The 26,679-nt window shown below is 40.6% G+C and overlaps 1 protein-coding gene and 1 non-coding gene across 2 annotated transcripts; both read right to left on the bottom strand.

Annotated features, from left to right (window-relative positions):
• Positions 1–18,857: 18,857 nt before the first annotated feature.
• Positions 18,858–23,251, bottom strand: LOC123373430 (cytochrome c oxidase subunit 7C, mitochondrial). The gene is made up of 3 exons (XM_045022487.1): positions 23,051–23,251; positions 21,962–22,107; positions 18,858–18,963 (listed from the first exon to the last, which is right to left on the bottom strand). Exons 1-2 carry the CDS (start codon positions 23,123–23,125, stop codon positions 21,991–21,993), a joined length of 192 nt encoding a protein of 63 aa, XP_044878422.1. The 5' UTR covers positions 23,126–23,251; the 3' UTR covers positions 18,858–18,963; positions 21,962–21,990.
• Positions 22,466–22,529, bottom strand: LOC123373465. Its single transcript, XR_006580746.1, has one exon. It is a non-coding gene; the product is annotated as a small nucleolar RNA Z39 (small nucleolar RNA).
• Positions 23,252–26,679: the final 3,428 nt, after the last annotated feature.

Genomic DNA, 26,679 nt, shown 5'->3' with positions numbered 1-26,679 from the left:
ATGAGGAACTCAGCTTTGAGAAGACACATACTCCAGCCATTTCACGATCTCCTTCCCCTTGGGGGTTTAACAATTTCCCTGGTTAATGTTTGCTTTGGATACTTGCATTGAGAAACACAGGAGCATACCTAAATCCTTTAGGTCCATGACTAAATACCATTTTTCTTTTTAACAAAGATCACTGTAAATTAACCCAATCTGTGGGCTCCTTTATTGGTCTACTGACATTTAATCTTACCAGTTGATCCAACTGTTTGCACAAGACCTTTCACCACAGGACTGAAGCTCTATGTGAAGCAAATGAATTCCAGATTGTGCTTTGTCTTTACATCTCATTTTGTAAATAAACGGTAGTACTGTATATCAAATTCAGTAAAGATATGTGGGACTCATGCTGTTATCTGAATTAGATCTCTGGTTTCCTTTCTTTGATGTGCATTCTCCCCTCCCCCCCATTTGCTCTAAGAAAGTGTATTAATTAATAGCTTTTTTTGTACAGACACATTTGACTAATCTCTGTTGTTCTTATGCCAGATCCTCCAATAGCAGTTCCTTTCCTTCTGATATCATAATGAAAAGCAGAGACTGTACATTACCTCTGTGCTGTACTTGCAGGTAGCACACTCCTTTCATTGCAACATATTGATCTCACTATGGACTTTTAATTCTGCTGCTTGTAAAAACAAACCATTTTCCTAAGAAGTGCTTTACAAAAAATCAAACCAGAGGCACTGGAGATGTGCATGTGATCCGAGGAGAGAGGAAGCTATGTTCATTGGTTCAGTGAACTGTACATAGCCAGAGAGTCTTTAAAAAGGTGCAGAGGGAAATGTTATCAGTTAATATAACTCTGTAGGGAGCCTCAGAATGAGGCTAGTTCCTCTACAAGTAAATGACACAAAACTACCCTTAAAACAAGATACACGGATTATATTTTTATTATTAAAGTAAGCCTAACTACAATAGCAAACTTCCAGGAGATAAGAAAAAATCTGACCATAAATAACTTCTTATAACTATTTGCCTGAGCTCCCTTAAGTCGGCAATTTGACATATGGTTTGCTTCAGTAAAATAATAAATCATAATGCTTTGTAGCTTGCTCTAAGGGCAGTATTATGCCATTTACTTGAGGCCTGATCCAAAATGTCCACGGATATCAGTGAGTGGAGGAATGGGATCTTGTAGAGGAACCAATCTCATTTTTGAACTCCCAGCTGAACTGTATTAACTAGTAACATTTCCCTCTGCTCTTTTCATTATTGACTCTCTATGGCCACGTGCAATTCACTGAATCAATGAACATAGTTTCTAACTGTCATTTTCTCGGATCACCCGTACATGTCCAGTGCCTTTGGTTTTATTTATTTATTTTGTTAGCAAAAAGATTTTTGTCTTCGCATTACTCACATTGCTTTCCATACGCTGGACAATGCTTGGACTTATGCTTCTGAGCACACTGTAACTGTTGCCTCATCATGATTGTCCCTATCTAACTCACTCCAAACATTAGAAAAAGCTTTCTTCTTGTTCTTGTTCTGTTACACCAACCATTGTCTGAAATTATGTCTAGCGCTATGACCAGTTTTCCTTCAAAGGTTTTATTTGCATTTGAGTTAGAGCACTAGCTTGACAGATCTTAACAAAATCCTTTACTGTAAGCTCTGATGCTCTTAAGTTGTTCCCTTACTTTTTTTGTCCTATATTCCAACTATATTATGTTCCTGAAACACCGTGAAGATTAAATATTCTAAGAGGTAGGATTAGACTTTCCGGCTTAGATCAGTCTCATATGAATCACACATCTTTCCATTGCTGCATTCTGCACCAGAATACATATCTGTCACAGATTTCATTTTTCTTGAGTGGATAATTTTCAGCTTTATGTTTAGACTTTTCCATGGTGCCCATTACTATAATATGAGAGCACTTCAAAACACAACTGTAAGGCAGGGGAATATAATCAGCTTCAGTTTACAGATGGGGGAATCAATCAAGGTCACGCAAGAAAACTAGGGAAGAACTGGGACTATAATCCAAATCTAAATCCTAGTTCAGTGCTTTAACCACAAGCCCATCTTTCCTCTTGTTATTTTGCTGTTCTAATATTTAACTTTGTATGATCATCTGCAGGACCAGAATGCAACATGTATATATAACCTGTAGTTTGTAAGGCTGCATTTCTCACCAGTAAGAGCACTTATTAACTCAGCTTTGAAGTGGCTCCAATTGTTGAAAAATATAATTCCAAACTTTGGTTAAGTTTTTCCCCAGCTCACATCAATGTTCCCACAGTATAGTCTAATTTCATGTCACATTTAGAAAAATCATCAGTATTATCAAGAAGATATGTATAGATCAGAACACCTGGGGATTGCGTATGGATTAGGTGGATGTATTGCTGTACCAACCACCTATGTCATTAGATAAGTCATTAGATAACCATGCTATTATTTCATATCCACAAGTACTGCCTCTAGAAAATGAAACATCAGGGATTACCATTGCAGGAGCAGAAAGAAGTATCTTCTTTGCAGACTCACTCTCAGAGGAAACCATTTAAAACTGAGCATTAGTTTATCCCTTACCTCTATACTAAAATATGTTGTGTGTATAAACAACTTAAAAATGGATGTTTTGATTTCATGTAAACTAAGAGAAAACAATCTGCATTGTTCCTCAGAATAATAATAAATTTCTTCTTGTATGTAATATAAAGATGCTTTTGGTCTTGTTGGCATGGTGTTTATAGATAAAACTGTCTGGTTCCAACTAGGAGGATAAAGATAAGGCATTTCTAATCAGCCAACATGTGGCTTTCATCTTCATCCAGACGATATGTCTGGAATTCAATTATTTTATTGTCAGCAGAAGGAACAATGTAAAATGAAATATAAAGTTGTCTTATAATAAATCCATAGTGACATGATACTAAATAACTGTGCTGCTTGTTCAGTGAGAGACATGAATATACATACATGGGCACCACCCTTGTTCTCTAGGGTAATATTGGCATGCCAAAACAACAAAATCAAATAAAACAAAGGAGGTTGATGAGGAGGTCTCACGATTTCATGGGGTCACAGATGGGGTGTGCATCTATGAGAAGGTGGCGGGAGAAGGGTGGCCACAAATGCAAAAATAGGTCCAGGAGGAGCCAGAAATAGGGCTGCAACCTGACGCACTCAAGGTAGGTGTGCGCCAGGGTCTCCCTCATGCTGCAAAAGGGACAGACATCGAGGACAGGGGTGAACCACACCAAATACGTACCCATGCTCATGGCCCCATAAAGGAGCTGTCTACTAATATCCCCAGCGGGCCATGAGACCAAGGTGGAATACAGGATGGGCCACTGGGGTTCCTCACCCTCAATAGGTGTTAATAGGTCCCGCCACTTAGTATCAGGATGGGACAAGAGGGTGATGAAATTGAGAGTATGGAACACGAGCATGTACAGATATGCCCTTGGCGTGGTTCAGAAGCGAACCAGCTGCAGGTCACACAGCTGGCTCGGAGTGTGTGGAGGGGACAGCCTGGGGCGTGGAGGAGGCCTCACAGAACAGGGGCCCAATGAAAGATCTGGAGGGCCTGGGGTGAGAGGTGGGCAGGGAGTATGCTCCCGCAGGACCCACTCGAGGTAAACCCGAGTGCTCTCACCTCCCGAATAATGTGCCGAGGAGTTCGAAGGGTGAAGAGCCCCATGCACTGACCAAGCACCAGAGGATCCACCCAGTCTCCATGGTCATAGTCCAGGAGGTCTCCAATTCTGGTAACTCTTGCCAGGACCAATCTCTGGTGCACTGAGGGGGACTCCTGCACACTGAGATGGAGGTTGTGTAGCAGGGGCTCTGCAAGGAGATCTGCCCTCTTGGCGGCTGCCACAGACCTGGTTGGCGAAACCAGCTTCCAGGTCTGGAGGACGTCCTGGTATAAGACCGGCAGCCCAGAGAGTTCTCACGGAAGACCTCTCTGATGGAGATGAAGGAGCTGCCGGTCATATCAGAGCCCTCGGAGGCAGCCAAGGAAGGCACGCGCCAACATGTTCCATGCCAGACTACCTGAACCATAAAGGTGTCTCTGCAGGGCCTGGAGGCAGAAAACATGGACCTAAGTGTGATGGAAGATCAGGCCCTGTCCTCCTTTCTCTAGGGGGAGACACAGTGTCAGACCATATCAGGGAATTTCTGTATTAGAACCATAAAGTGTATGTGTATAACAAGTCTGAGGCCAGGAGAGACAAGGGTTTAGATTGAATTCCCCACAGCTTAAACTTCAAGATACTGGTAACAGAACAAGCCTCTTGCCTTTTCATTTCTGTGTCTCTCCCTCTCTGTGAGAAACACGCAAGGCCAAACTGCTAATTGTGTTAACACATCCTAAGACAGAAAGTCTGTTCTCAAAGAGTGATAAGGCTTTTCAAAAACAACTGTAATTGTTCTTCAAAACAGAACACAGCTTCCCACTCTTCATAGCTTTTAACTTGTTTGCTATGTATGTTAAAGTTTAAGTAGATTTGCAACATCCTGAGAGTTGTTAGAAGTTAAAAGAGATAGTGAAGTAATAATAGTGATAAATGTATGTTAAAATAGAGGACGTATGTGGATGGATGCTTGATATAGATAAAGGATGAATGGTCAGGGAAGTGCCAGCCCAAGAATGACAACTTCAGTATCGATTGGCCGAAGAATGCACAGAGTGGAGATAAGTGGATGACCCCCGGAGGGCAAACCGGAATCCACCCAACGAACCCAAGGATGAAAGAATCAAAGAACAAGATAAACACCTGACATCTGTCACTGCTGTGCCATCTGCATGGTGGACTTATCATTTCAAACGTGAGAACAGTGAGAGATTAACACTTCAAATGCAGTAACAGCATGATGAAGTAATTCCCATAGACTGGCATAGGAATAAAATCCTATAAAAACAGACTCTAAAGACTGAAAACTTTGAGTCTGGTACTGCAACCACCCTCCAGGAGCATCGGATGTGCATCTGACAAGGACTCAGCTCCACCCTCGTGTGCAGGCTACCTGGCCAGTACTCTGCCACGAGCAACCTCTAGGCTGGTAACTATAACAGCTCTGCAGAACTTCTATGAATGAGTGTGTGAATGAATAAGGGATAGTAGTGAAATAACATTGAACTGCATATCCTGATTTCTCTCTCTTTCTCTGTATTTACAATAAACGTGGCATTTTGGCTTATCCCTCTTATAAGATCCTGTTGGTATTATTTTATTAGTGTAACAACAGGACCCCTATAGAGACCCAGTGCAGTCCTGGCCAAAAGAACTCCAGAACGAACTTCTGAAGGTGTGCCAGGATACCCGGGGCTGGGATCAGGGTGGTAAATTGGTGCCAGAGCATGGACAGGACTAGCTGATTGAACACCAGTGCCTCTCCCACAGGGAAAGGCACTGGAGCAGTCCTGTCCACCTCCACAGCCGCTCAGCCACTCTCACTCCAAGCCTTGCCAGTTATCTGGCAGAGAAGGCTGTGTGGCAGAAAGGTAGATGCTGAGATAGAGCAGTGGACCACTGCTCCACTGAATTGCCTGAAGCGTGGGTGGGAGGGACTTTGCCTGCCACCTGTCCCCAACCACCAGGCCACAGCTCTTGACCCAGTTGACCCGGGTGGCGGATGCCACTGAGTAGATTGCCTGACAAGCCTTCACCTGCACCAGGTCGCTCGGGTCCTGGACCACGAGGAGCAGTTCATCATTGTACACTGACAGGGCCACCCGCAACTCTGGCTCTGCAGGGAGGGCTTGATGGCCAGAGTGTACAGCTGGCCTGACAGTGGACAGCCTTAACGCACCCTCTCCCAAAGCTTATGGGTTCAGTCAGGGTCCAGTTGAGCTTGACCAAAGACTCCACAAAGGCATACAGCACAAACTAGGGCCTTGGGGGAGTAAGAAGGCATTTACGTTCTGATTCTGCGATGACCTCTGAACAGGCACAACCTTGCTGTTAGGAATCACAGCCTGCAGCAGAGCCAGGATTCTAATGAGCACAGCTCGCCTGTAGTAGGCTACCTGATTTGCTACACTGCATGACTGGTGTGAAGAGGCAGCAGAGGAGCTTGTAAGCCCAGCCTCAGCTGGAGTTTTGTGGCAGCTCACAGCATTTGCCCATAGCTGTGATAATTCCTGTGCCAGCTTGTTCCCAGCTGTGGACCCAGCTCCACTCGTGCTTTGCTTCATTCCAGGTAACCCAGCTTTGATCCTCAGCTCTGCTTCCTGACTTTGTCTCTGGCCTCTGACTCCAGTTCTGACTCTCAGCTATGATTCCTGGCTACCAATTCCTGCTCTAGCCACTGGGCCTGATTCCTGCACCAACCACTAGGCACGACTACACATTACTTGTCTCTGACCCTTGCATCTGTCTTGTAATCCATTGATATAAGAGGGACTCTGTGTAGATCCGAGGGTCTGCCTGCATGATGCTCACTGCAGGATCAGGGCCATAGTACACTGTTATGTTATCTACAAAAACTTGTGGTAGAATCATACAATCATAGAAGATTAGGGTTGGAAGAGACCTCTGGAGGTCAGCTAGTCCAACCCCCTGCTCAAAGCAGGACTAATACCAACTAAAGAATCAGTGGTAGCGGCTATCTTGGCCAACACCAGGGATTGAACTAGGGCTGTCTGGATCTGACAACATACATTTCTATAGTTTGAGCTAAAGAGTAAGGCTTCCAAAATGAGCGGTATAATACCCCCATATCCTCCGTGGGTCATGCACAGATGGAAAGCACATAACATGCATTGAACAGTAGTTCCACATGCACAGTGTGTGTTTTATAAACTTAATGAGAGATCTGCTGCTTGATATGTGATTTTCAAATGCAATCAAATCCAATATTTCCTGAGATGGAGGCAATACCACCTCTAAGCTGTTTCATCCGTAGGGTTGTCCAAGAGGGTTACAAGACATTTTTTTATAACAGGAAAAGTATTCTCCCTCTTCCTTCTCCTCCTCCACTTCAGAAATGACTCCCAAGCTAAGATCAAACATGGAAGTGTTATCTTAAATATCAAAGTTTGAGAATGCTGTGAGTGACTAAAATCTGGGACTTTTAATGGAAACTGTTATGCGAGCATAACTATAGTGGTTTGCAACGGCACCAGATTACAGCTGGTTCACTGACTGTATATAACACTTTCCATCTAAGGACTTGAAACTGTTTTAGGAATATCAGTTAATTTAACCTTTCATCATCACTGTGTGGTAGGTAGGCATTATCCCCATTTTACAGAGCAGAACAATGAAGCAAAAAGAACTTAAGTGTTGGATTTTCAAAGGAGTCTAAGAGGGTTAGGCCCCCAAATGACATTGAAAGTGGGGCACCTAAATCCCAGCCTAAATTGGTCACTAGGAAGTCTATGGCAGGAAACTAGAACACCAGATTCCTAGCTTCTATTGCCTTACCCACAAGATTACCACAGATACCTGTCAAATTATGTTACTTTGCTAGTAAATAACATGCCTGGAGAGGGAAAACATTTAGAATTTGAGACAATGAAAAAGAACAAGACTTCATTTACATAGTAATGTTCACAGGAAGTTAGGAACCAGTCAGGCTTGCTCATGACCTTCCTTGTTTTGACATCTGGGCATCATTTTCTCCTCTGGGTTTTGAAGTCCTATTTTAGTAGATTGTCCTTTAATGACAATGTGTGCATTGTAGCTTTAAATTACCTCATTCAGTGAATTCTACTGAATGAAAATAAAGAGAGAATGAAAGAAATGTTTTTTGCCAGGTGCTAGCAAACTAATATGTTTCCCTGCAGGGTGGAAATAAAAAGCATCTTATTAAATCCCATCATAAATGACCCATGTAGCACAGTTTATTTTATATTAGCTAGGTAAGGAGGCATTGAGCCAAATAAATCAAAGTGAACAAGGCAATAATTGTTCCTCCCTTTATATCACCTAAAATATGGAAGTAATGAAGAAAACGTGTGATTAAAGTGAGGATTCTTTATTAGCAATGGGTGTTTTTCCTCATTTACAGGATTTTTTTTATGTGTATATGGAAAAGATGGGTTTTTTGAGCTTACATTTCATATACTTGAATAGGATAACACTGTGCTTGTAGAGTAAGCTCAATCAATATATGCAGGGTTTTTTAAGCCCAGATTTTATGAGAGGTGGATGTTTCTTGAAAAAATTCTCATAATTTCTTGCTGTGATCCAGGTAGAAGGTCAAAATATCTTTTCAATCCTTGTATTAAAAGTTGTATGGTTTTGTACAAACCAAGGACCAGATATCCCTCTCTTACTTAGTCTGAGTAGTATTAACTTGGTGAACAGTCCCTCTGAAATCAATGGAGTTACTTGGAGTAAGGTACTACTGAGTCACAGTAAGGGTGACAGAATCTATTCCTTAAATGAACTATGTTGCTGTTCAGTGTGAGTGAGCTTTCTCGGAGTAAATTAGATGTAGTCATTGTAGCTCAGATAGATCAAATAACAATGTAACCTAAGGTGTAAAACTGATTTTAATTATATGAATAACAATATAAAGCAAACAGAAATAAATCTTCCTGATCAAGATTAATTACCCACTGCCCAGAGTTTTGGCAAGACTCAAGTTAAGGTGCACACAAAGGATCTGATTTTCGAAGTTCTGTGCAAGTCAATGTCCAAGAGTGGGCACTTAAGATAGCATGCAAATAGCAAGACTGAATGTATAACTAGGGTATTTGTGCACATAACTAACTATTTTGATACCTAACAGGCTGGCTGTACATGAAAATATCCAGTTTGAGTGCAACCTTGGTATCTGGGCACACAAATCAAACATCTTAGAAAATCCAGTCTATAATCATAGTTTAAAAGATCAGGACAACTTGTGCTGGTGGATTACTGTGTATGATTCCCTTGGCTTGTGTAACCCACACTTATCTAGTGTAGCTCTCTGTCACCCTCAGGTGGCTGCACCCAGGGTGGATTGTTGTCAGTGGAGGCTGAAACTAGGACCTCTGGTTCTAAAACAATAAGTCTCTATTCACTGCCTGAACTAAAAGACTCATTTGTGTTAGCTCAAGGACAGTAGCTTTTTCATATAGATATATATAATCCAGCCACTAGAGAGGGACAGAGACACACTATGTAAGTGATGGATAGGTTACACCTTCACAAACAAGGACAATCTTTTCAACTGATATAGACTTTGCAAACACACACACAATTCCCAGAAGCTTTGATCTGAGCTATGCCTGTGCAAGGACTTAAGAACTGAGCTTCTGGCTGTTTTACAGTGCCACATCTCATTCTGTTTTATGTTGTATACTAAACAATTTGGGAAAATATATGTTAGGATAACCTCTCTAATGACTTTACTTGTGATTCTCATTACTGCAGTATATCTGAGTACCTCAAAAACAGTAATGAATATATCCTCAAAATAGCCCTATGAAACAGGTAAGTATTATATTCATTTTATAGATGGGGAACTGAGGCATAGGAAGGCTAAGGACCAGAGCATCAGTTGGTGCAAATATATTTAGGCCTGATGATGATCTGACCCTGGATGGTTCACCAAAGGTCACAAAAGAAATTTGTGGCAGACCCAGGACTTAACCGCATGGCCTCCTTCCTCCCCTGTTCCAGTATATCAGCCTTGCAAAACAGTCAGGAAAATTTAGCAACCCAGGTACAAAATTTACATATCTGCCATTTATCATGTTGATACATGATACTGCATCCTGGAAAAGTAGAAGTGTATAACACTGTAGGGCATACATAATTGCGTTGCAATTGCATGCAATTTGGAAAAAGCACTGTTTGATTAAACCTGGTCTTATACTGAAGCCACAAGAAGGTCTAAGGTCAATTTACTCATCTCCATACATACTGCAATGATTCATACTCCAGCTGGCCAGCATACTGTATTCAAGAAAGATGGGGACAATGACCTATATCAATCTTCTCCCCTCTCTCATTCATAATTTTTAATATCTTAATCACTCTCTGCTATTATTTATCTCTGTAATTGAATTATGTAAAGTAATTTGGGATAGATTCTGTGTGAAAGAGGCTCAACAGAATGAATTTTTGTTGTATAGTAAAATTTTAGTAAAGTAGAAATCTAAGTTTTCTTCTCTTTCCCTTCTAAAAACCGTTGTGTGTATCGGTGCATAATGGCTGCCACATTCTACTACAGAGGTGACTAGTAGGTTAATGATCCCTATAGTGGCCATAATGGTTGCAGGGGTACAAATTACTTGCACCCTCCACTCCACCAGGAGGCCTATAGTTAGCTAGCTCAGGCCCAAAAGTGGGTGGAGTTGTCATCAATGGACTGTGGACAGACTAGCGGAGGCAGCACGGATTCAGCCCGGTCCCTGGCTAACCTCTGCTAGTAGTGCTTCAACAAAGCACCAGCTGCAATTTCAAGCCCATTTCCTTGATGAAATCCCCAGGGGGTAGCCAACAGTGCAAAACTGCCTGTCCTTCCCCTGGGGCTCTGCAGCCTTTAGTGGCACACAGAGTTGTAATTTGCATTTCCCTGCACCAGCAGGAGTGAATCACACCCACAGTCCATAAAGTGATTTGTAATCCTTTAGGGTGAAAATAGTTCTCTAAATGCAAAGTAGTATTACCCTCCTTTGGGCTTCAGACTCTCCTGCTGTGTACCAGAAAACAACCACTGCAAAAAGAAAAGGGGAGACCATGGCATTTTTATAAGGTGTTTTCACTTCTAAATTACTTCAAAACTATCTGATATGAGGTGTGTGCCTTATTAGAATATTGCCCTATTAGCCTGAAGCTCTTGGATGTAGTCGTTGGACCAGTTCCCTGAACTACCTCAGGAATCATGCACTTGGGCAGGGAGCAGAGGAAGGGATAATGGCATTGGCCAGCTCCTATCTGTCTAAAGGTTGACATGATTTGTGCATCTGTGGTAACTCTAGCTTGCCAAGGCAGGCTGGGAACCAATCTGATCTCTTATATAACGGTGTCTTTGAGGATTAGCTTCCTTTATTCAGGTAGGAACAGAACCAGTTTATTATGCTAGCATGCACTATTGGCACTTGGTAATATCTACTTTTCTTATGTACAGGTTAGATTAATTGTACCACTATCCACACCCTGCTTTTGCACTAGTGTAGCATTAACAGCTCTTATTGACATCACTGATAGAACATAGGGGAGTGACATGGGCCATCAACAATGTTTTTTACAAAAATATCTGTTTCCCATTATAGATGCACAAGGGCAGAAGGGAGACAACTGCACACAACTACATGTTGGCTGTGCTTTCCTAGGACTCCTGTGGGAGTAAGTCATGCCAAAGGGGATAGGGAGGAGGCAAGACTCTACCATTTCCAAGTCTCACTAGTTTCCAGTGCAGGCCTGGGGAGTCTGATATATTAATCTATGGCATGGTATGGTACACTCCTTACAGATCAGGCTTAGTGGCCCGGCTAAAAGTCACAACTGAGCTGTAAAAGAATAGATCGTGTTTACTGATATTGAATATAGAATAGAATTGTATCCCTGTCCTCTTAGTCTGTTAGTTCATTGGGACCCTGTCTTCCTGAGTGCTTGTATGGAGCCATGCACGCTGGGGCTTGATTCTAACTGTGGACTCTGGGCATGTCTTCTACAGAAATTATAAAAAATAATAGAACAGGTTTGAATGTATCCAAGGATGCAGCAGAAACATTAGGCAGATTGCACCAGTTATAATTTGTTATTTAAGCCAAATATGTCACCTGAAGGTGAGCCAAATATGGTAGCACCTTTATTGCTGATACAAACTGCATGCTTTGGAAGATACACACTCATTTCCTAGAAGCTGGCTAACCATGTATAGCTTGTTAAAGCCTGAGTGACCTTTTCAAGATGAGTGGAGTGCTAAGTACATTAAATGATTTGTGCTTCGTCATCTGGCATGACAGATGTTTGATTTTGTTGGCATTTGCAGGAATGTACAAACAATTACAGCTGTAATTGTTTATTCATTAGAGAATGTGACGTTGCCTTACAGTACATATTCATCATTTTTTCAGTATGACAAATCTTGTTTTCCTTGTTGTTCTCACATAACTTAATCAACATTTGGAAAGATATAAGCAGGGAAATTTTGTTCTTAGAAAAGAAAAGGTCATTTCTTTTTGACAGATGCTGTTCTAGTGCCATAAAGATGACTTACAGAAGTCCCAGACCATAACACATTTTTACTACACATTACAGAGAAAGCAACTAAATGACTAGCTGTGCACTAAAGAGAATCCAAACTGGTTGCTGTTATCTTACCTTCCCCCTCCCCATTGCTGGGTTTCAGAGCCCGGGTCTAGCCCAAGCAGGAATGTCTACACTTCTATTTTTAGTCCCAAAGAGTGAGCCTGAATCGGTTGATCCAGTCTCTGAGACTTGCTGCCCCAGGGTTTTTTTTTTAAGTGTAGATGCACCCTTTAAGTCTCACCAAATGAAGGAGTGTTTGGGTCTCACATTTAGGTTAGATATGAAACAATAAGTGGCACCACGTGGGATGGTTCAAGTGTGAACTCCTTCCTCCTCTCTTTGGTTGCTGGAAGCAAACCTCCTTTGCTTTCTCTTGCTACTTTCTAAGCACCTATTTCCCATTTTCCTGTACTCACATGCCTTGTTATAGCAGCAAGGCCAATGCAAGAGCATTCAGTGTTGAGCATTCGGGATATAAGAATGATTGCAGTTATTTAGACCTATATAAGACCTTAGCAAAGAAGTTAAATAAGAACTACACAGTTAGCTCTATTCAGATGTACATTTACCACAGTATGCTATGTAAACCATCATTTATTCCATACAAAGAACTAAGTTAGAAGAATGTTAAATTTCAAAGTTAAGCACACATGGACATGCCATCATTGAGGTTTTTCGGCAATTTTTAGGTCTGTCACTTTGTGCATATTCATTATGTTGTCTAAATTAAATAAACACATACTATTTCCTCAATAAAATATAATACAATTTTACAAACTTAGATACAAATATAACTTCTTGTTACTACTCTGGGTATGCCAGAATACGGAAAAATACACAGGTAATGATATATCCAAATATACCTGAGTAGATTTCACAGCAGATTTTGAGAGTCTTGTTTTCACTCTAGCTCAGAACAAAACCTGAAAATCCTGAAATTTTCTGAAATAAAATAAAATAAAATAAAGATATCCTTCTCTATTGAAATGTTTTGCTTTGATAAAATCAAAATAATTGTTTCAATTTCAATTTTTTCAAATTTTATATTCAAAATTGTATGTATATTCAAAATTTTAAAAATTAAATCAAAGTCACTTCAAAAAGGTACATTGAAATGTTTTGTATTGAAAATGTCAACACGGGATGTTTTTGCATTGTTAGCACCCTTTTTCTACAATAAAACTTTGGTATGAGCTACACAATTTTGTGAAGTGTTTCAATTTTGATGGGACTCAATTTTTCAACGAAAAAACGCGTCAATTTTTTTTCTAACCATTCTACATCCAAAGGTACTTATCAGTTGGATATATTTTAGTCTTAAATTTTTACTTTCTGTCCCTAGTTGTTTGGACAGTAAATCCGTCCCAAAATTACTGTAAATACTTTTCAATAGGAAATATATATATTTAAATTATGCTTATATGCAAATGATTAGTTTTTGTTCAAATTTTTCTCAATAATTCATTTTAGGGCAAAGTCCAAGCTTGAAATTTTTTAGCATGAAAAGTAAATTTCACAAAGTTATGAGTGGCAGCTCTTGGGCCTATAAGGAAAGGTTTGCATTGAGAGATCTTATAGGGGGCAGATCTTCTTTAGGTTCTGCTGTAAACCTCAGCAGATGCCCTGCTCAGCGGAGATTTCTCATTCATTGCAATAACTTTTTATATTTACTTTCCTCACAAATGTAGAGCCTACTCCTCAGTGAGGACTATTTACATGCAAAGTCTGGAGGTTTTAGTTAAACACAATCCCCAATTTATCAAATATCAATGGTTAATAATACAGCTGTTTCATAGCCGCCACCCTTCCTTTTGTCATCAAAGAAATTCATTGGGTCCAGAGAGATGAAGTGAGACTAGTGATATTTCTAGTGAGGCTTACAGTTCCAATATGCCAGCCTCAAGCATTCAGAAATCATTAGTCAAGTCTCAAAAAATCATGAGATTATGAGCTTGAAAAATCATACTTTTTAAAAAATAATAAACTTGGAGTTCTTTTTAATTTTCTTCTGGTTTCTGAGCCTCATTCAGGTCACACTGTCAAGGTGCACTCACGTCACACTTTCAAGCTTTTCTTCACAACCAAGAGGGCTAAAATGAAAAAGAGAAAACTGAGATTCTCACAAAATCATTTAAAGACAGGAGCTGGGGTTCTACGAAAAATATTGTGAGACTCCAAATAAAATCATGGTAAAATTTCATGAACTGCAACATTGCAGTTCTTTACAGAAGTAATTTGATTGGCCTTTTGCCTTGATTTTTTACATCTTCTTCTCTTGCCTGCATCTTCATTATCTTCACCACTAACTTGTTGGTTTTGCAGTTCGGTAGAACTTTAGTAATGTTCTCAGAAGTGCTATTTATATACTGCGACATTTTTCAAAGTGCTGCTTGTTCTTCCATGCTCTCTACATAACTAATAAAAAGGTAAGTAAGAAAAGTGCTTAACTATTCATGGAATGTTTAAACAGAAAATGGAACAGCAATTCTCATTAATTCCATCATATACTATTATTTTAAATGTATTTAAATGCAATGCTGTATTGTTCCAGACAGCTGCTAATGTCCATCTCCTGGGCTGCAATAAGAGGAAACATAAGCTGGTTAGAAAATCTGTCAGAAGCAGGGATTCACAGATTGCAGGAGTGGACTATTAAAAATTTGCCCCTAACATTTCCTACTGCTATAATAGGGAATGACCAAGCTGTAGCATCTCAGCCTTCAGGTTTTTTTGTTTCTGCGGTAATAACAAAGCTGAGTGGCATGTACCCTGTTTGCATAGTGGATCTTATTGTCATTGTCACTGCAGAAAAATGAATGCTTGTAATGCCCCTGGGCTAATATGTAGTTTCTGGGACTCAAGACCATTCCAAGCCTTTTTAGAGTCTGAACTGACTTTGGGTTGTGTATGCATTTCCCTAATTTTATAAAATCACTCACTGAAGCAATGTGGTGCTCACACAGCTTGTCTTTATGCCTTCTTCCATTAAGTATAATCTTTTGGAGACTTAATTATGATGCATCAAATGGCTGTATGCAAATGTGGTGTTCTATCTCTCTGCCCTGTCTGATTTGTGTTGGTGACAATGTAATGTAACTTTCAGAGCCTGAAAGTGTTCAGATATGTAATTAAGATTACAAACATTTCTTACCATTATTTAGAATACTCCAGCCAAGGGAGGATGGACAGTCTTATGACTAAAACACAGGGCTTCCGAATTCTTCTCAGCTCTTTTACAGATGTCCTGAATGAAAGTGGGTGAATCATTTGGCCTGTCTGAACCTTCGTTTCTTTATCCTTAAAATAAGAATAAGATTTCCCTTCCTTATATACAGAAAACACTGTCTTGGTATTCGTGTTCTTTCAATCTTTTCTTAACAATTCTAGCTGAAAGTATTTAGGATATCCATTGGCATAACTCTTATTAATAGTGGGATTTTGAAAAAGCAGCCAGAATAAAATACTATGCTGTACAACTATGACCTTTGTCTTTAAAGAATGAAAATAACTTTCATGTTATCACTTCACTTATGTCCAGCAAGAACTGCTTCTAATTTGGTTGTCATAACAACCACATCTCAGCTTTCACATTTCTCACCCTTGTGCCCAGTTTGTTTATAAAATGTCACATCAGACCTGTTTCATGTTACCTCTACATCATTATATCATTTGCAAAACCAAATATAAACAGACACCCTAGAGAAGACCAAAGTAAGGAATGCAGAATACTTCAATATTTATGTTGGAAAATGTCAGTCATTATGAAAAAAATTAACTTTGAAAGTATTTAATGTCCAAAATATAATTTAGGGCAACATCCTACCTCTCGGTACTGTCAGTAACTGTAAGAAATCTAAATTCTAAGAAAATTGGACAATCTCAATTCAAGTTCACTGTGTACTCACATTTTTCATATTAATTACACAGGAATTACTACACTGGCTCAGAACAGTAGTCCATCTAGTCCAGTGGCCTGTCTCCAACAGTACACAAGACCAGATACTTCAGAGCAAAAATGAGTGATATTCAGAACTTCCATCCCATGGGAAATTCTGACACTTAGTTTTCATTCCAAATCAGGACAAAATACTGAGATTTTTGACATTTTTCTGCAACACAAATTCTGAACACTTTTGATTTTGAAATGTGGAGGTGGTCTCTAAGGCAGGTTTTACTGTTTCATTTAAATTTATCCACTAAAAATTTATTTTATTTTTATGGTTGGAAAATGTTTTAGTTTTACAGTAACTGCATTCTCAACTGGAAAATCATTCTCATGGAAAATTCCCAACCAGCTCTGCTTCAGAACAAGGGTTAAAACTTCCATAATGGACAATTATGGAATAATAATCATAATGGACAATTATGGGAGTTTCTTCTTAGCCACAGTGCTTGTCTTCTCTCTTACATCAGGATGTATATCCCTTGTAAATGTTTATTTTAGTTAGTGTAAATCATGATTATATACGGAGCTTAATTTGTCAGTGCTGAGCCTTGGCACCTCTAGGCTTGGCACTACATAGCCCTGGCAACTCTGAGCTTGCTGCATCAGTTATGAATGTAAAAAAAAGTGCTTGAGCCCTGGCAGATTTTTCATTACAAATTAAGCACCAACTATGTTGTTATCCACATAAAATGCTTAATCCTTTACCGAGACCTTTGTTTCAGTTGTATCTGGTAGCATGAGATCTACAGGGGGTATGTTTTGTTTAAAAATAAAAACATTTTTTCAAATTTTAAATTTGTTCATATTTAATGCCACTGAATTTCATAGGAACAAATGTCTTATTTATCCTCTAACATTAATGACTGTATATCTTTAAGAAAGGTGTGAACAAATTGAAGAGAGCCAAGAGGAGCCAAAAGGTTTAGAAAATCAGGCCTATGAGAAAAGACTAAAAAAACTGGGCAGATTTATTCTTGAGACCAGGGGGACCTGATAAGTCTTCAAATATGGTAAGAGTTGTTAGAGAGGATTGTGCTCAATTGTTCTCCATGTCCACCAAAAGTAATGGGTTTAATCTGCAGCAAGTGAGATTTAGGTTAGACATTAGGAAAATCTTTCTAACTATAAGCATAGTTAAACTCTGTAATAGGCTTCCAAGGGAAGTTGTGGAAACCCCATCATGGGAGGTTAAATACGGTTTGGGCAAACAACTGTCAGGAATGGTCTAGGTGTACTTGGTCCTCTACCTCAGCATGGGGGCAAATGGAACAGATGACCTCTCAAAATCTCCCTTCTAGGTCTAAGATTCTATATATTGCTATCATATCCCCTCTTATTTATCTACTTTGTGAAGCCAAATAATCCTCATGTTTTAAGTATTCCTCATATACTAGTCTTTCCATGCATAAAATAATTTTCATTTTTTTCTATTATATTCTTTTTTGATGGGTGACAAAAATTGCACACAGTACTCCAAATAAGGGCATAGGATTTAGTTATATAATGGAACATCTTCAAGATTATTCCTTAACTTTTTTTTATTAGGCAGAGTTTCCCTGTTAACCACTGTGGTGAAGATTGATCCAGAAAAGTTATTTTAGTCCAATTTGAGGATAATAGGACTCCATTCAAAGTCAAGTATCAGAGGGGTAGCCGTGTTAGTCTGGTTCTGTAGAAGCAGCAAAGAATCCTGTGGCACCTTATAGACTAACAGATGTTTTTGCAGCATGAGCTTTCGTGGGTGAATACCCACTTCTTCGGATGCAAGCTTGCATCCAAAGAAGTGGGTATTCACCCACGAAAGCTCATGCTGCAAAAACATCTGTTAGTCTATAAGGTGCCACAGGATTCTTTGCTGCATTCAAAGTCAGTGAGTTTGGTCTTTGATTTTTATAAGGTCTAGCTTTCTCTCCAATTTTCCATTAACTTTGGGTGTGCAAACTGAGAAACCCATGACATGATTGTCAGGAGTGTTGACTCCATTAATGTCCATGGGAGCTGTAGATGCTCAGCACTTAAAGTCAGGCCTTAGTATCTCCCATTGACCCCACAAAAATTTACACTGAAAGTTAGTGGACATGATATCCATATAATCTAGGGTTGCCAATTTTGGTCTGATGTATTCCTGGAGGTTTCATCACATGACAATCTAATCTGTGGTGACTTCAGGACAATTCTGGAGGGTTGGCAACCCTAGTATAATGGCTTACTTCACTTTCAGGTAGTTTAGCAGAGTGATTTTTAGCCTTAAACACACAAAAACCCATACACCCACAAACTATCCAGGTTATTTCTGTAGGATGTCACAGCCCTGGTCAAGCTCTCCCAGCTTCTAGACAGCCACAAGGCTGCTGTGTTTAGGTTCCACCTACTGGACCCACATGCTTTTATGCTGTCCTGAGTCTGAACAGAGTCCAGGCACTGTTTCTAGGTAGTCTCAGGATTCAGATTTTCTTTCTAGAGAGCTCCCTCCTGAGAGTTGAGACCAGCACAGTCCAACTGCCTAGTCCCTGACACTAGTACCAGCTCTCCCAGATTCCTCATTTGCTAGTGTTAAGAAATAGCATGCTATCACAACGTTTTTCCTGTGCTAAAAAGGGCCTCATCTGTTTAAGCTTGATGTAAAAAGCTGCTGTTGCATAGTAAGCTACAGCATACGTCCGAGAGCTCAGAAGCATTTGATAGTTTGACAGAAGACATCATCACAAATATTCAGATTTAAGCTTTTATTTATAAACACATCCAGTGTGGTAAATATCTCTCTCCTTTATTCCATGGAAAGACAAATTGCTCTACAGGCAATATTCCACCTCAAGTCTGCAAGAAAAAGAGTAGCATAATGAACTATTAGAATGTACATCACCTCTTCCAAGATCAGTATTAAAATGTGTCTGAGGCCAAGAACTTAGGCACATGCTGAACTTTATGCACGGAGCCTTTGGCAGATCAGGAGCTAGTCTATATTTGAATGCACTTCAACACTACATTTCTTCGGCATATTGTAAAATAGATACATAGATTAAGGGCAAGAGTGATCATTAGATTTAGTATGACCTAACATGCCATAGTATTTCAAAGTAATTCTGGCACGGAATCAATAAACTCGTTTGACTTAAAGCATATCTTCCAGAAAGGAATCCAGTCTTGATTTGACTACATTGAGAGAGGGAGAATACACTACTTCCCATGATAATTTGTTCCAGTGGTTAGTCACTCACTGAGAAGTATTTTCACTTTGAATTTGTCTAGCTTAACATGGGTTCTCACTATGCCTCTTTCTGCAGGGAAGAAGGAGATGAAAGAGGGGAAAAAGCCTTTTAGTACCCTGTATTTCTCCCCATAAAGATACTTATACTAATCAAGTCACCTCTCATTCTTGATAAACTAAACAGCTTGAATTCCTTTTGTATCACTTAAGCATTTTTCTAGTCCTTGAATCATTTGTGATCTTTTCTGTTCCTTCTCCAATGCTTTAGTACCCTTTTAAAAATGCAGAAACCAGGAATGGATGCAGTTCTCCAGTGTCAGTCTCACCAGTGCTATATAATACAGTATTTCAATTTAAGCTGTTTAGGGCAGCAACCATATTTTTGTTGTTTATTGTGCTAGGTGCCGTACAGAGTCCTGTGATTAGGGCTCCTATTGCTATAACAATACATGTTAGAAATATTAAAGTTTATGCTGTATAAGAATGTATTACAACTATAAAATTACCTTTATCAACCAAACATGTCAAGCTTCATTTTACTCTTTGCAACAACGAGATCTATTTTCCATAAGCCATGTTGATTAGGCATTATACTCCCCACCCTTTAAACCCAACACTTTTTGGCCCAAGGGCCACATTGGGGTTGTGCAACTATATGGAGGGACGGGTAGGGAAGGCTGTGCCTCCCCAAACAGCCTGGCCACCGCCCCCTATCCACCCCCTCTCACTTTCTGCCCCCCCTCAGAACACGTGACCCATTCAACCCACCCTGCTCCTTGACTCCTGACCGCCCCCTCCTGGGACCCCACCCCCTCTCCAACCCCTACTATTCCCTGTCCTGACTGCCCTGATCCCTATCCACACCCCTACCCCAACTGCACCCCAGCCCCCCCCTTTACCATGCCACTCAGAGTGGCAGGAGCTCACAGCCCTGCCAGAGCCAGGCACACCACCCGGAAGGAGCAGTGGGCCACAGCACTGGTAGTGTGGTGAGCTGAGATTGCGGGGGAGGGGCCAGGGGCTAGCCTCCCCGGTTGGGAGCTCAGGGGCTCGACAGGATGGTCCCATGGGCTGGATGTGGCCCGTGGGCCATAGTTTGCCCACCTCTGCTTTAAACTCTTGATTGAATCCCTCATTATCCATGTTATCCCATCTGGCTCTTTTGAATACTGATGCATTCGCACTTTCAATCTTTTGGAATGTTTATAAATTCAGTAATGATGTCAAGCTTGTTGCTGAATTAAGGCCTATCACAGACCTCTTCTAAAGAGGAAGTGTATAGCAGTTGTAGTCATTAGGCAGACTGCAGGCCAAATCCAGACAGTCAGATACTTTTGACTAGACTGCAAAATCTTTATTTATCATTGTTTTTGTATTTTCTCTGGAGTCTGGACCCTGACCAAGAAACCTGGACCTTGATAAAATTTTATTATTCCTGGTGTATAGATTAGAAATCAGAACCTGTGCGGGGAAAAAAAAAGAATCCTATTCCAAACAAGATTTTGATTCTGAAGTTACAGAACATATGTAAAATGTTGATGAAACCAATCTGTACTGCATTTCTGTATTAATAGTTTTCTTTGGGAGCAATTTTAGTGCTCTTACTCCAAAAGGGAGATAGTAAACCAGTACGTATGTGAAGGGGGGGGGAGGGGAGAGAATTTGGTAAGGTAATCTCTTATGCCTTATAGTGATAGACTTAAGAAGCTCCATTTATTTAGCTTAACAAAGAGAAGGTTTAGGGGTGATTTGATTAGTCCAAGTACCCTTATGGGGAACAAATTTAATAACTATTCTTCAGTCCAGCAGAGAAAAGTCTAACAATCCAACGGCTGGATGTTGAAGCTAAATAATTTCAGATTGAAAACAAGGCATACATTTTTAAGAGTGTAATTAACTATTGGAACAATTCATCAAGGGTTGTGGTGGAGTCTCCACCACTGGCCATTTTAAAAATCAAGATTGGATGTTTTTCTAAAGAAAGATGCTCTAAGAATTATTTTGGCGAAAGTTCTCTGGGTTGTATTATGAAGGCCAGACTAGGTGAACAGAATCCAAGGCCAGACAGGATCAGTTTCTTAAATGGTTAAGTTTGTTTTAACTAAGGAATAAAATGTTTCTTTTTTTGTTTACATTCTAGATGGGGTATTTTTAATGGCCAAATTTGTTTACATTCTAGAGGGTATTAACCATGGCCAAATCAAATAACTGGCACATCAGAAAACATCTACAGTATCAGTTATTCATCCTGATTTGTTCACGTGTGTCAGAGATCCTGATAAGTGGCATACGTGTGCAATGAGATGATATGATGCACTCCTTCTTTCACTTGTTAGAGAAATGCTGTCACTTATTGAAGAGTATAAAGTCATTACTAATGTTACAATGATCATTTGATTAAAAAGATTGTATTCCCTACTCCATCACCACCACCCTGGCCCAATGATGAAAACCAAATTATACCCACAACTGGAATAACTAACTAGTGACACACACTGTTCTGGTCAAAATTTAAAATTTTAGACTTTATAAGCAGCGCAGCTGGTTCATCGACTCCTTTAACAGAAGGGGGCAAAAAGCATTAAACAAGCTGTCAGAATCAGTTACCTTTTTATAGGAATTAAAGCATGTCCTCTTCATTTCTTGAGCAGCTGGTGCCTAACTATAATGAAAGGAAAGGCAAAGCCACTTCCAAAGAACACTACCATTAATCCCAGTAGCCGCCATTTGTTTTCTATAGAAAACGGAATGTTCTAGAAAAGAGAAGAGAGTTTGTTCACAATAGTCCATCAATGGACTCACATTATAGACGAGCTTTATAAAGGTATGCTTACTCTTTTTTCCCCAAAACACTTCACCTAACATTTTGTGCAGCTGCCTTTATAAACAAACAGCACAAGTGAAACATGCCTCCCATTCACTGAATGAAATCTTGACGGGGGGGGGGGGGGCAGGGGGGAATAAGTGAAGTATAACGTTGGTACTTTAAGTAGCTAACCTTCTCAGAAAGAGAGGAAGAATATAGGCTAACCAAGTAGTTTGCAAAATGTCTCTAACACGGATGCTCAGACACATTTGATCGCTCTACTTTGGAAGGACAGTACAATCTGGTACATCAGAAAGCGTTTACAGGATCATTGATTTCCTCATACTGTTGTGTTCACATCATTTGTACCAGTGGAGCAGGAGGAGTTTGGGGAAAGGAACGGCACCGGCATGACCAGGCCACGATCCCATCATGGCTCCCGAGGGGAGGAGGCAAAGACCCTCCCTGCCAGAAAGCCCGGGCGCCCCAGGAGTCAGACAAAACAGGGTCACTACGTGCTTTGAATGCCGGAGCCGGCTCTGAGTCTGGTCTCTGTGGGGCCCAGACACCCACTCGTACGGGGCTGCGGGGGGACCGGCCAGTCTCCCAAAGGCAGGAACTGACACCTGCCAGAGGACGCAGAGCGCCCGGACGCGCAGGGAGGCTCCTGCGCTGGGGGAGTCCCACGGCTGCTCGGCCCCGCGGGTTCACACACCCCAAGGGCTCGTTTAACGCACAACAGCCACCCCCTCCCCCCAGTTCAGCCCAGGCCCTGGCCGGGAAGTGCCGCCTTCCTGCGGCGCCTGTGACGCGCAGGCCCCGGGGCCGGGCAGCGCGCGGCGAAGCTGGGTGACGGGCCGGCCCCGGCCCCGGCCCCCCCGCGCCGTTACCTTTCCCGGCCCGTCCTCATAGTGGGACCTGCGGATGGCGGAGGTGGCGAAGCGGCGGACAGTGGCACCCAACATGGCGCCGGAGCGGGGAACGGGTCGGCGCGCGACTGAGGGCCTCTGTCTCCTTCACGACCTTCCTTCCCTGGCCGCTGCGCTTGCAAGAACACTGGCGCCGTGGGGCCTTATGGGATACAGTTCGGGACGGTGGCCGCCGAGTTCCCGCTGCCCCGCAGCAGCATGGGAATTGTAGTTCCAGCGCCACCAGCCTTGCGGGGAGCTCGCATGATTTAAGCGCAGGTCTGAGCTCCATACTGTCCCCGCCCTTCAAAGGGGAGCGGCCCTGCCTGGCAGCAGCGGAAACCCCACCTCCTCCCGCCTACTGGCAGGTCAAAAGGCTGTTCCCCTATCACAGGGAGACGTTCCTGGGGTGTGGACAAACTTCGGCATCACCTCCTGAGAGCTTGGCAGAGGTCACCTGAGGTCCTGGGCCACTAGGCTCCACTGTTGCCAGGGCTTGGCTCCTGCAACAAAGCCTCGGAGTCATGTGATTAATCAAGACTGTGAGCTTTCATTAAAAGACAAACACTAAGTACAGTAAAAAACATAAAACAATCAGTTTGTAGCCTCTGGATTATGGAGAAAGACTTGAATATGTGACCAAAGTGCACTCTACAGGCTCAAGAAACCAGAAGGCAAAATGAGTCTGTTATTTAAAAAAACAACTTTTGACATCACATAAATGTGTGTAACACTGGTCTTGTTTGAGGACAGTGAGTGGTAAAAGGATTATAATGGACATAAGGCTAAAGTCCACCATAAATAGACACCTGTAAACTACCACTAATATCAATAAGACTGGATGGGCATACCCGAGGACAGAATTTGGCCCATAATCTCTAGGAGTAAATCAGTTACAATGACTAGTAAATCAGGAGGCCACTGAACATTTGAAAGACAAATTATGAAGATACAGACAGCGTTGCCAACTTGCCTCATTTTATCACAAGGGACATGATATATATAAACCCCAGCTCCTGAACTCGTGATTATACAAAATAGCTTTTAATTTTTTTAAATAAAGCCCATTTCTAGCACTCCTGGTTGCAGAAAAAAAGCTCTAAATGTGACCCATAAGGGATCAAAAACTAGAAGGCAAATCAAAAGAACCTAGATTTATTATCTTTTTAAATATCATTTTAAAGCCAATCTCATGAGGACCTGACTCGATTTTAGAATGCTTACATGGTTGGCAATACTGGAAGAGACTAGTTATGCATTCCTTATGGTAAATAGTACCTTACTGCATGAATAGTCCCATTGAAATCAATGGGCTATATATATATTCAATGTAAGAATGGCACAATTGGGTCCTTAATAAATGTATGCTTGCAGATATGTTGGATTGATAACACCATATTGAGCAATATTATATTCTGAGCTAAGAAAAGCATAATGAAATCAGTTACTGCCATGAAAACCTAATATGGAAAAAAATGGGTGGGGTAGTAAAGAGAATAAGGGGTTAATATTACTACAATTTGTATTATGAGGCAAAGTCTGTATTCAAGCAGAAGAGGCAAAACAGTTATATAAATGAATAAAGAGAGCATGTTAAATATTTAATATGTATCAAAATAAATTATTCATATGATCAAAACTTGAAATAAAATAGCAAAAATTAAAGATTTGGAAATTAGAAGAAAAGTGTTAGGGTGACCAGACAGCAAGAGTGAAAAATCGGGACAGGAGGTGGGGGGTAATAGGAACGTATATAAGAAAAAGCCCCAAATATCGGGACTGTCCCTATAAAATCAGGACATCTGGTCACCCTAAAAAAAGTATAGATTAATTTATATGAAAGATAAAATGTACATGAATTATATGACAAAAGAGGATATTAGTGAGTTTGTGAGACAGCTACAAGTATTTCTAAAAACAGCAAAAAGCCACTCTGGGATGTATAGTAGTAGTCTATTGGTTAATATCTAAGGTGCATTCTGGGGGTATGTCTACACTATAAAAGTTACATAAGCATAGCTGTAGCTGGGTCTACAGTGGGTAGGGTTGCCAACCCTCCAGGATGGTCCTGGAGTCTCCAGGAATTAAAGATTAATTTTTAATTAAAGATTATGTCATGTGATGAAACCTCCAGGAATATGTCCAACCAAAACTGGCAACCCTGACAGTGAGGGGGTCAGGTCAATCTAATTTTTCACAGCCCTGAGCAACATAGCTAGGCCTACCTCAGTTTTAGGTGTAGACAATGCCTGAGATATAAGATCAAAGCTGAGCACTAGTAACTTGTTAAAGCAGTTCTGAATCCAAATCTCCTCCAAACTAAAGGGTGTTTAGGTTTGGCGTTTTGGCTCAGGTGTATCTCCAATGGTACACTCCCTCATGAAGCTTCATCCTGGGGCAATGACCCCCATCCCCATCACAGGTTGTACTGAAATAACATAACTTAGCTCTAAAATCCCCATAGCACATTTTGTTAAAATAGGTGTTTGTACCAGTGTGCTTGGTCAACAGTTTCCTTCCCTCTACTGTTGCATAGCCTGCTGTGTGGTGGTTTTTCACTGTCCCTAGCAGTTACGCTCCACCTGTAGCTGCATTTTAGTGATGATATATGTAGATAGGGCAAAATCCTGAAATCCTGTTTTGGATTTTACTCAATCCTTACTCAGGCAAACTCTTTTAAATATAAAATTAGTTAATGAGTTAAAACATCAGTACCAGATGCTACTGGTAACCTTTGGGATCAAAGGTGCCATATAAATGTAACATTTTCTGATGATAATATAAGAATGTTGATAACATTTTTTGAGTTTTCTTTCAGATAACAAGAATGAATTATGATATTTTTAAACACTGGAATTGCTCTACTAGAGTTGAGTGGTATATCCAGTCTGTCTCCACACATTTAAAAAAAAGTCTTTTTTTACCTCTGTGGGGAGTCTGAAACCTCATGATTTTTTAATAAAAGTCCTCATTGAGACTCCACTGGCTTAGTCCTTGGTGCCACTGGAGTTCTGTTGCAGGCTTCCTACTAACTTTTCATGCAGTCCAGGACTGAATTTGACAAGTCACCAGTTCTAAATGCTCTGTCAAATTTGTTCAACTGTTTGTCATCATATCCACTTATCCAACTGGTTCCACATGAACATTGCAAAATGTTAAAGGCCGGGATCATTATTTAAAAACAGAAAAATCATGTGATCCATGACAGAAACACTATTCTAGCCATAAGTTGTTTAAAGAGACAAGATGGATAAGGTAATATCTTTTATTGGATCAACTTCTGTTGGTGAGAGAGAGAAGCTTTTGAGCTTACGCCAGCAGAAGTAGGTCCAATAAAAGATAGAGAGACAAGATAGGTGAGGTACTAATATCCTGGGACCAACATGGCTACAACAACACTGCATACAAGTAGTTTAACAAATTTAACTGTACAAAGTCATACATATATATGTAGAGGTAAAAATACACCGGTAGATTTGATGGAGATATAGAAAGATAGGCTTTTAATCCTCATTCCAGTTTTTTATATCTACAATTCTTAGCTCACCTAAAAATTTCATTAACTCTAATTGCTCAAATTTTCCAGGTTATCTGCTTCATCTTTAATATAC

Source organism: Mauremys mutica, chromosome 6 (assembly GCF_020497125.1).
Source record: "Mauremys mutica isolate MM-2020 ecotype Southern chromosome 6, ASM2049712v1, whole genome shotgun sequence".
Classification (NCBI taxonomy): domain Eukaryota; kingdom Metazoa; phylum Chordata; order Testudines; family Geoemydidae; genus Mauremys; species Mauremys mutica.
This window is presented reverse-complemented; position numbering and strand designations above follow the sequence as displayed.

Bases quoted from the DNA above. Each gene is read 5' to 3' on its own strand.
- LOC123373430 (XM_045022487.1), bottom strand. From the start codon at position 23,125: ATGTTGGGTGCCACTGTCCGCCGCTTCGCCACCTCCGCCATCCGCAGG. The intron at 22,108-23,050 runs GTAACGGCGCGG...TCTCTTTTCTAG, and splicing joins ATGAGGACGGGCCGGGAAAG to AACATTCCGTTTTCTATAGA.